The sequence below is a fragment of the Bombus fervidus genome, chromosome 6 (genome assembly GCF_041682495.2).
Source record: "Bombus fervidus isolate BK054 chromosome 6, iyBomFerv1, whole genome shotgun sequence".
NCBI classification, from domain to species: Eukaryota; Metazoa; Arthropoda; class Insecta; order Hymenoptera; family Apidae; genus Bombus; species Bombus fervidus.
Genome location: NC_091522.1, coordinates 3,641,743 through 3,653,016, shown reverse-complemented (window position 1 = coordinate 3,653,016; position 11,274 = coordinate 3,641,743). Strand labels below are relative to the sequence as shown.

Sequence of the window (11,274 nt, the reverse complement as noted above, 5' to 3'; positions counted from 1 at the left end):
ATGCCACACGTGTTCATTGATGGAAGATATGTAGATACAGATTTTCACCTTTACATGCACAACATTAGACTTATTGTTCGTCACTTATTACTTATATTTATTTTTTATTTTATCTGCCATGAGACAATTTCTATTTCTAGCTCGATATGGTCATCGAATCTTATTCAAGATTTTTCGCTGAAATAACGCTTCTTCGAACGACGAAAGATCTACCGTAGGTAAATGTCTAAAACGAGAACATGTTGTAAACAGAATTTTTATTCTTAGCAGTCATTCGCTAATTTATTCACTTTATTTTTCTTCAACTTGCCAAATTGATAACACTTTACATGCATACATATTACAAAGATATGTACACTATAAGTCATTAAAACACACGCGATTACAATAAAGACATCTCGTACGTGTAGCTTGCAAGTATTTCCACTAGATGGCGATGAAATCTGGGCAAGATGGCGTCCGGTCAATAGACGAAGAGCAGGGAGGCCGGAGGTGCTCCGAGGTTCGTGGGTGTTCTCAGCCCGGAGCTGGAGAGCCTTTGAGGCCGTCTATCATTGACATTTTTTTCTCCACCGTAGTGAAACGATCGACACGCGAGTGAAACGTAAAAATGTTTCGTGAGGGAGTGCGCGTTACATATATGTCGGCTTGAACGTGCCGTGTTTCTCGAACTCAAAAGATGCTGCCATGTAAAGCGACGATAGAGGAGGCGCCTTCGCGAAACTGTCAGGAAGATCGTCGTCGTCGTACGTGAGTCAGTGCGCTCGGTCGATTGAAAGAAGGCACGTACGTACAAAATGGCTTCAGGCGACAATGTGGACGTGATCGAAGTGGTCGAAACAACCTTCTCTGGCCCGGCACAGGGCACGGAGGATCATCTCAGGCCAGAACAGTACGCGGACGAGGACAGTGAGTAGCCCTTTATCCACGTTAAAAGTCCTTTGTTGGTTCTCGGACAAGTGTCACGACTTAACCTATAAAAGCAACGCGATTTCAAACGCCTATAACAACGGGTATCGTTTCTCGCGGTGTGCGGGGCATTTGCGCCGCGAGACGTGACGAGATAGGCGTGATCGATCGATTTTACCCGATCGGATTTTCGTTTCGCTTCCGCATGCCCGCACTACGTTCCGTCCTTTGTTAAGTCGCCAACCGGACAACCCAGTATACTCTTTCAGGGCTACACCGTGCTTAATCCAGTTCGCTATTTGACAGCTGATGGGTGTCACCAGTCGTACCGTATAGTGACACCGGACTTCTAAAAATCGTATTTATCTGTCAGACATACTTCTCTTCCAATTTTTTCTTTTTTTTTTTTTTATGAATCATCCTTAAAATGCCTTGAAAGTATGACTAAATTTTCCTCCCGCTATCGCATTACAAATACAAAGAAGACGACTACCGAATGAACTTTCACGAAAATAACATCGGTCCGAGTATGAATGAAAGTTGTACGTGGAAAACTGAGTTCTCAAACAGAAAAAAGTTGAATGAATCTACCTTTTGAAGCCTTGTACAGGGGCTGAAATTTAGTTGTAACGGGAGCAACGGTACCAAGACTTACATATGTCAATAGTAAATCCGCGTCACAATCACCGTGTGCACGACTTTCGTTTTTGAACTCGGTTAACGTTCCACTTTCTCGCTTCTTTCCCGGAATACACGCGATTGACTCGGCTGGTCATTTTAAGCGTGCGATCTTTCTTTCTTTACATGCATGGTTCCTCCGATATTACTCACATTAGAAACGGGACTTTCGTTCGTTCCGACGCCAACGTAATATGTGTACATATATATATTACGGTGTGCACGTCGAGAGTCGACTGTTACGTGACCTTATTTCGTGTAACAAACATGTTGTTTTCGATCTGTTACAGGTAAATCTACAGGGGATAAGGTGACAACATTTGAAGTAAGTAAAAACCGTACAAATCTTGCCTTTTTTTCGATACGGTGTGCTACCCGTGAACAAATTTTTGTTTCACGCGCGTTCCGTAGATATTAACGTTGACACTTGCATGCTCTAACTCAGTGTATGAGATGGACGAAAGCAGGAGATAAGTAATGAACACTTTTACGTAGGCATCGCTATCAAAATTCTCGTGGCAACTTTCAACTTGGCGACTATCATCCTTACGTTCTAATCATTTATTTATTTATAAATTTAACAACGATTAAATTATTAAAAATTGTTGTTTACAAATCATAGTGCAGGTCATATATACGAGATATGAAAATTTGCATTATATAAGAATAATATTGCGCGAAATCTTTCTACATGTACTGCCCTCCTTAATTTTATATATCATTCTTTCATTTTTCAAGATACGAACCACACATTTGTTAAATCGATTAACTCCACAAAGCAGAAAGTAAAGAATATTGATGAAATTATATAAGATAAGCATCAATCAAGTACTTTGCTACTAAAATTTCAAAGATTTCAATAAGTCGAGTTAATCACTTTAATCCGTGAGTGGTTTATGTATATATTGAAGTATGTGGAATTTCCTTATATCTCTAAAGTAAAATTATATTATACAGGCTGTAATTTAAAACAACGATGACACAAAAACAATAATAGATCAATTTTCTGCAGTTTAGAAATGATAAATTTTAAGTATTTTAAGTAAAGAGAACAATATTTATTTAAAACTGGTGTTATAATATAACAAGCAATAAATGTAATAGAACGTTATATAAAGCAACGCGCGTGCATGTTTAAACGCTTGAATCCCGTGCAATTTATTTTCAAGCAAAAAAAGAATCAGCGCCCGGTAACATAGTAATGTTCTCAAACACGGAAATATGCTTCACAGATGCAAGTGGACATTATGTAAGAAAAATCCTCGCTATCTCTCTGCTGCTTCTATATTTTCACGTGTTTTTCATTTGAATGCATCATTTCACTCAACATGTCAATTTTGCCGCGTCTCGTGTCGTCTCTGAACGATCGATCGATACAGAAGGCCTCGATTCTTTTCGATTATACAACCCATGCAACCATTCATCATCTGTTTCATTCACGATTGACATTTCGATTGTCAAGATCGAAGATTCTATATTCGCGCCAGCACGTGCAATCGATATATCTTCGATGCGTATCGCGACTATGGTCGATAAACGAGACAGATACTCGCTGGTTCTCAGATCGATTAAATCGTTGTTTTATCGAGTATTATCATCCATTATAACGTTCGCCAAGATTTTCTGGGAAGAAACGCGCGGGAACGTTCCGACAATTGAAATCATTGATTCAAAATAGCAACGTTTTCAATAAGATGGTTGAATTCATCTTGCGACGAGATGTATTATGTGTACCACCGGTCTTTAGAGACAAGAATAGTTGTGTAATTATTCATTCGAATGACGCATGCCCGTGTATTTCTTCTTCGGTGCTTCTTCTCGTGCCTCGATGAACAGTGAACATTCGACGCGACATTAGAACACGCTTTCATTTAATAAACTTAAGAAAAACTTAAAATAAAGAGTCTTTAAGCGTTGAGATGTTATGGAGAGCAAAGTGAACGCGAGTAAAGTAATTTTCCTGCGCTATCTTGTTTTTGAGGTTAATCATTTAGATCGATATCTTCAGCTTTCGTTTACTAATCCATTATTCACTAATTTTAGTATATTTTAACATTTAGTTCCGTGATTAAATACAGGCGAGTAGAATTTTTTTTCGTAATTTGTAGATTAATGATGTATGTACAGTGTTTGTAGTATTAGGATAGAATGACGTGTTTCCTTTTTTTTTATAGAGCTCGGTAAATCAACATGGCACCACGGGCCCCAAGACCCCTGTGGGGGTGTCGAGGAACAAATCGGAGCGAGAGAGAAAGATCGGCCACAGGAGAGTTGGAGTGGGAGGTGAAATCACGTATAAAAAGGTATTTTAAAGAAGTACAGAAGTATCGTGTTTTATCGTTTCGTAAATAGTCTGATAAAATAAGGAAGCAGGATAAATAGATAAATCGCATTGAACAACTTATTGTTAAAATAATAACAATCAGAAAAGAGATAGAGCCAAAGTTAACAATAATACATTACCTTGGGACATGAACTTGATGAATAACAACAAAAATGAAAAATTATTATTAGTCTAAAAATACATTAAACTCGGGGTTAAATGAAGCTAGGTTTTACTATTGTGTTTCATTCACATTCTAGATCCAAACGACACAAATCATGGGTTCCATCCAGCTAGGCATCCAACATGCAGTCGGTGGTTTGGCCAGTAAACCAGAGCGTGATTTACTGATGCAAGATTTCATGACTGTAGAAACGACGAACTTCCCGAGCGAGGGATCCAATCACACTCCAGCTCATCATTTTTCGGAGTTTAAGTTCAAAAATTACGCACCTATTGCATTTCGTTACTTTCGGGATCTCTTTGGCATTCAACCGGATGATTTTTTGGTAAGTATAAATTGGTCTACGTATATTTGTTTTATTTTCTTTTGTTATCGTAAATGAATTAAGAAAGAATACAATAGATTTCAAATTCTGTATGTTTCTGCCTGTAAACGGTCATCGTCTTATTTGTTTGCTAATTAGCGTACATCTAACGACACCATTTGAATATTCAGATGTCGATGTGTAGCGCTCCCTTACGCGAATTGTCAAACCCCGGCGCTAGTGGAAGTATCTTTTACCTAACAGATGATGACGAGTTCATCATAAAGACTGTACAACACAAAGAAGGAGAATTTTTACAGACGCTTCTTCCAGGATATTATATGGTGAGTTCGAATATCTTTTTAAATATGATGTAACTTTATATAAAAGATTATCATTGAAGAAACAATTTTTATTTGTAGAATCTAAATCAAAATCCAAGGACATTATTGCCAAAGTTCTTCGGATTGTATTGCTATCGGTGTAATAGTAAAAATGTTAGATTAGTCGCTATGAATAATCTTCTGCCCTCGTCGGTGAAATTGCATCAAAAGTATGACTTGAAAGGATCAACATACAAAAGAAAGGTTCATAACTTTGAAATATTTATGTCGGCTTTGTGAACAGTTTTCCAACGAATTTAACGAAATATTCCTGCGATTTGTAGGCATCGAAATCAGAAAGATCTAAATCTTCTCCAACATACAAAGATTTAGATTTCATGGAACACCATCCAGAAGGGATCTTTTTGGAGGCAGACACGTATAGTGCCCTGGTTAAAACTATTCAAAGAGATTGTCGGGTGTTGGAAAGCTTTAAAATCATGGATTACTCTTTACTCGTTGGTCTTCATAACCTCGACCAGGCTGCGAGAGAAAAAGCGGTGAATATAATAGAAGTTATACGAAAATATTATTACTCGTTATCAAGGATATAAAGCACAATTTTTTCTATCATAGCAGGAGCAGAGATTATCAGCGAGTGCGGAGGAAGAAGTCGGCGAAGTGGGAGGTGAGAGTACAGCACTTACTCAAGCAGAAAAAGAACGGGAACGAGAGGACAGAATAGGAGCCAGCGCTCTGAACCGATCACGAAGCATAAATCGACAAAGGTTGGTTGCGCACAGTACCGCTATGGAGAGTATTCAGGCTGAAAGCGAGCCGATAGACGAGGAGGACGATGTACCGTGAGTATCATGTTTTCATTTCCTCGCACGACGATTGTATACAAAACGAGTGCTCTAGTAACGTGATTTTAATTATGTTCGTGTTCCTAGCAGTCCAGGTGGAATTCCTGCTCGTAATGCCCGCGGCGAACGCCTTCTACTTTTCCTTGGTATTATTGACATTTTGCAAAGTTACAGGCTTAAGAAAAAATTAGAACATACCTGGAAGTCGATGATACACGATGGTGTAAGTTCTATAGACCTGCCTTATTTCTCCTACGATGATCGGTCTTTCTATCATTGTATATAAATAAACGTACCATATTGGCATTCATATATATTCATATTGGCATTGTATATATTTGTATATATGTTTTGTATATATTTTAAAAAATGTGAATTATCTTTGTTTGCAGGATACTGTGTCTGTACATCGGCCAGGTTTTTACGCGCAACGTTTCCAAGATTTCATGGCGAAGACAGTATTCAAGAAAATACCATCACGTAAGTACCATCCTAATCAGCCTCTTCTAACAAATTTGACCTCAATGTTAACACTGAACAAGGCTCATTCTTAATTTGTAAGCAATTTTTTTAATGAGTTACTTACCGTTATATTTTTGGGTTCATTAATATTGACTGACGTTTCTCGTAGTATCTCGTCAAATCGATTTAGCTATATATCGTATAAAGCGTTAAGTACAAGAAAAATGTTAAGCTTTAAGTAGAAATTATAACGACAAGTATTTTTATCGCCAGCTGAACGTGATTAATTGAATTTTTCTGTTTATAGTAATAGCATCAATTACTGTGATTCAACTACATTATAAACAATACAATGTTATCGCATAGTACTTTTTATTAAAAAAAAAAAAAAAAAAATGAAAAAAAATCTTTGAAACATATTTTAAATGTATGGATAGGTAAATGGGGGTGAACGAGAGTTCGGAAAAATTAAATTTCTAAGGGTAAAACGCTCAAAAATGTATGATACTTATATATTTACGTGCATAATTCTGCCATTTACAATTAAGTAGCGATGTAATGATCTTGTTTAAGATTCCAATTTGTATAGAACCGTAAGCCATAAGCTAGAGTTACGTATAACTATATATATTTTTTAGCTTTCTTATTATATAAGCGCTATCACTGAACGTTTAAATTTATTTATTCGATTCAGTGAAACATTATTTTATTTGTTCGTAATGCATGATAAGTTCATTATCGAATCGTATTATCAGCGGATCATTCGATTATGTAAATTTTCAATTCCATCGATTCCATTCACACATATCATTCCTTTATTTTTATTTTTCGGTTTATTTTCCATTTCTTTTTCTACTAAGAAAAGAAAAGAGCTATTCGAAGCGAGAATGAGCGAATATCAATTTCTTTCTATCATAATATTTATCACAGACAAATTTAGCCGTCCAAAAAGATTCTAATAATCGTAATAGTGACTTAAGGTAATTAAGTGACTGCAGAGAATGCGATAAGTCCCGTGCGGATATCCGAAAACTATGTACGCATTTGACTGCGTCTCATATCGAATTTTAGGAAAGTTTTTAAAATGAAATTGTGTTTTACGTGTACGTATAGTATATATGCGACAATATTAATTAATGTTCGGAGAATATAGTTGGCAGCCTCGACGTCGATTTTTCGGATACCTGCATCTCCTTGATAAAGCAACGCTATCGATCAAATATCCTGGGTTTATTGAATGTCAGTTGGTCACTTTTGGGTTTTGTATTGTGGTGTAACTAATTGCTAACACGGCACACATGTTTCTTAATATTTTTTTTAATTTCGTTCAATTTCATAACGTTCTTTCAATTCGTTTTTCATTATTTTGCTCGTTTTAACATTCGATCTCATTATTCACTTCGCATTTCGTTTTGCAAACAATCATTTTTTATCTTGAGATGTTTAGTAAAAATGCCATTTCACGAGTATAAAGTAATCAATCCACTGGTGTCCACACACGTAGCTGAGTATTTTGTTGCTAGTAATTCCGCTAATGTCGAGCAAAATTTTGCTAAGTAACGCACGTAGATTATCGAAGCATCTCGAGAAACACTAGCAGCGACTACAATCCAATCGTATATAGATAAAAGAAAAGACAAATCGATAATAAAACATAAGTTTCTTGTGGGAAGCGCATCATTGTAAAGACAATTCCGTAATATTTCTGTCTCTGGAACGTAACCGTCCCATATGAATAGAATTTTTAACGACATATGCCCTACGTGTATCGAGTGATTTTCAGTCAAGTTTTCCCATCGTCGAAGTTCCTTAATCGTTGTCGTATGAACGTGCCAAAGTTTTGTAAAACTATTTCCACGTGTTCCTAGTAGTGTACAAAATAGTAAATGGGTCGGGATTACAGAGGTTTCTATTTTACGAACACGCGAGAGAGCAATCACTGGCGACTTGCTGAAGCCTGCTATCAAAACAATGTCATAGATCGCACAAAATTCTTATAATAATCTATATAATAATAAATATAAAAATCGTAAAATATTAATAATTGCGAAATTTGTTAATGATATATACAGTTTCAAAGAAGAAAGATCATAAATCTTTTATATACATATTTATCGTAATCATTTTTAAGTATCACCGACAGTTATACAATATGAAATAATTTTGTGCGATCCATTGTAAAGTTTAAACAAATCCTTTACGGCGTGTATAGTCGAGTATATTTTGGCAAAGCTAGTTAGTACTATCTATGGTATGGATGTATCAGAGAGAGTACACGAGAGAGAATGTGAGAGAGAATTAAATGGTAGAAGTAGATACACGTTCTTTTTTATTGTGAAAATATTCAGCTATCAGCTCAACGTGGACACCAATGTACATATTTATATATTTTGCAATAAACATTTTCGCTGTTTACAACTTCATTTCATTTATAAAGCCTACCCGTACATATTATGTTTTATTTGTTCACATTTTTCTCTGATCATCATTCTCTGATCATTCTGCTTTTATACTTTCTTTTTCTTTTCCTACTGATATTTATTTTATCAATCAATATTCCCATTACTGTTTACCATTACCATCACCGCTATATTACTGCTTTATCGCAACGTATACTATTATCAAACACTATCTCGTCATCCATTATAACTCTTCACGTTTCCTTCATCGTAGTCATGGGCTCATCTATAAGATTTTATTTTCTGCACTATACCGTCGCGTGACACTTTATGTACTGTCTTAAATAGCATATCATGCGATGTGTTTGTTGTTTGTGTTTAAACGTATATACGTTTGGGTTTTAATCGCCACCTGTTTACCACGTGTACTTTGCGATGCGATCACCTACTAAAGTACGCAATTCATGAAAGAACAAAAAGATCAACGAGACGATTTTCTATCGATCCCCCTTACCTCCATCGTCTTTTCGATACTATAAGAATATTCTTTCATCCCTTTGCTTTTCTTTCTTTTTTGTAGATCTTTCGTTCGATCGAAATGACCAATTTATTTCAATTACCATACGTTTTGTATTTCGTTCTGAAGATACGTTACAAATAAATAAACGGCGCGGCAGTGTGGATTATTCGAACGAAAACGCGGAATTTGTTTGTATTACACGATCTATTTATTACGGCACCATTATTAATCCACGTTCTTAAAAAATCACCTCATTTAATGCGAACGTAACGTGAGATATTATAGCTGAATTAAAAGTCAATCAAATTTGAGTTAACATCTTTCGAATTAGTTAAGTAATGTTTAAGATCCGTGAACTCACGCCACAAACAGAAAGTTATTCCCTGAGAAACACGTTAGTGGGACTAACGAGCCGCTACTTTAAATAAAAAACAAATCGTTTTCGTGCTCTTGCCATACAATTGATATTCGGATCACCATTTTACAAATTAAAGTTTCACAAGTAAAAAGAACATATGTATAAGAACAAATAAATGTATTTACACGTTCGAATAATCAAACTTCCATGGAGATGAGAATCTCCAATCGCTGAAATGTAAATTAACTCAAGATAGAACGATACACTGTATTTATTTGTTTAATCATTTAATCGTTTAATTTACAAGATCATGAATGATACTCTTTTACCGTCGCATTCTCCTTTTCTCTGTTTCTCTCTCATACACTCTCTCTTCCTCTCTCTCTCTCTCTCTCTCTCTCTCTCTCTCTCTCTCTCTCTCTGATCTACGATTCTATTTCGAGGCAAGACCGTAAACCACGCTTTCCTTTATGTTGCTATTTTGATTCTCGACAGTCCCTATGATCTATCGATCGTTTTAATAATTCCGGTATATATAAAAGATGTTTAAGTACGGAGTTAGCTAAATGTTGATGTTTTTGTGTCCCGTGCACTTCTTTTCGTGTCAACCCCCAATGACCTGATCTGACCTGCTACCGATCGAAACTCGAAAATCGAATACCAAAAGTGGACCTGCCTGAGATTAAGGGGAATCATCGCAAATTCCGTAACCTCGTCACCAGCTACATAGGTAACTTTGTCTGTCTGTTCGTCCATCTGTCTGTCCATTTTTGTATAGTTGTACGTATAGTTGTGTTTTTTTTATTTCTCTCTTAACTATTTTAACTTTCTTTTTTTTTTTGTGTCTCTCTCTTAAATAAATTAACGTCGATCGTTTATATATATGCTTGTATGCGTACACATTTTTCTCTCTCTTTCTGGTGTCGATCTGGTTTGTTGTTCCTTCGAGTCCCTTAAATTGCTCCACGATATTTTTCTATCGTCGTATTGCTGGTTTTTTTTTTCTTTTTTGTCGATTTTACCTTTGGTCTGTGTTTTATTTTATATTTCTTTGTTCTATATACTTACTGAACTATCAATATTCTTTCTATTTGTATCCGATCGAGTTTCAACTAATTTAGGCGCTTTTCTGTTTTTTCGCAAATACAGTCTTTGCTCAAAGTGAGTTTTTCTATATTGAAATTCAAGTAGCCACAGATACGTAGAACTTTCAGAGTACTGGTTTTTCCTAGATCTACCTGTATCTATTGTCTGGCATGTGAAACCAATCTTTTTTTAGCATTTGTGAATCGTAGATTTAAGATGTTACACATATTTACTTGTAAGTAAGAAAGATCGTAAATGTAAAATGCTTCCTTTGCAACTATCTATTATTTTTCTTTTTGTTTTTTTTTTTTAATCCAATCTTAACTTTAAAACGATTACATTCAAATGGAATTGCGTGTAACTGCAATCTGTTTCCCTTGAATATTGTATATAACGTTAATCTTCTGTGATATGCTTATTGTTTGTGGATTTGGAGTCTTCTTTTTGATTTTTCTTTCCCTTGTTACTTTATTTTTAATCTCTCTTTGTATTTTGCCAGTGTTCGATACTCACCGTCACCTTTTTCTTTCATAACTAGACACTCTTTTCCAACTAGAAAATTTACACTCGAAGAATTCATCTTTGCAACGCTTCTTTGATTGTCTTTCTCTTTTGATCTAATCGAACTTTCCAACACTATGTGAACACGTGTATATACGTTTGATATTGCAAATGTAATTTTAGATAATTTATACATTGGATATGTAAAATGTACTCCGAACATCTTTGCTAATTATATCGAGAAAAGCTTGAAAAATAAATTCATAATTTATATATATATATATTTATATACTTAATGTTTCAATAATCTCGTATAGTTGGCAAAAGAAAGGAGTGCAGAAGTTGTAGAAAAAATTTGATC

General features: G+C 35.5%; 1 protein-coding gene across 17 annotated transcripts in view; it reads left to right on the top strand.

The window, feature by feature from the left end:
• Positions 1-768: 768 nt before the first annotated feature.
• Pip5k59b (Phosphatidylinositol 4-phosphate 5-kinase 59B) overlaps positions 769-11,274 on the top strand; it is a 39,858-nt gene continuing 29,352 nt past the window's right edge. For 6 of the 17 annotated variants that reach the window (XR_011800074.1, XM_072005611.1, XM_072005613.1 and 3 more), the window contains exons 1-12: positions 769-909; positions 1,878-1,912; positions 3,762-3,890; positions 4,171-4,419; positions 4,590-4,742; positions 4,821-4,985; positions 5,066-5,281; positions 5,358-5,584; positions 5,675-5,810; positions 5,980-6,067; positions 9,994-10,056; positions 10,476-10,487. Coding sequence is in view for 16 of the 17 variants with exons in the window: in XM_072005611.1 (XP_071861712.1) it covers positions 798-909; positions 1,878-1,912; positions 3,762-3,890; positions 4,171-4,419; positions 4,590-4,742; positions 4,821-4,985; positions 5,066-5,281; positions 5,358-5,584; positions 5,675-5,810; positions 5,980-6,067; positions 9,994-10,056; positions 10,476-10,487 (1,585 nt within the window). In the remaining variant the exon portion in view is untranslated. The remainder of the gene's footprint in view (positions 910-1,877; positions 1,913-3,761; positions 3,891-4,170; positions 4,420-4,589; positions 4,743-4,820; positions 4,986-5,065; positions 5,282-5,357; positions 5,585-5,674; positions 5,811-5,979; positions 6,068-9,993; positions 10,057-10,475; positions 10,488-11,274) is intronic. The other 11 variants (XM_072005604.1, XM_072005616.1, XM_072005614.1 and 8 more) reach the window with 8 other exon arrangements.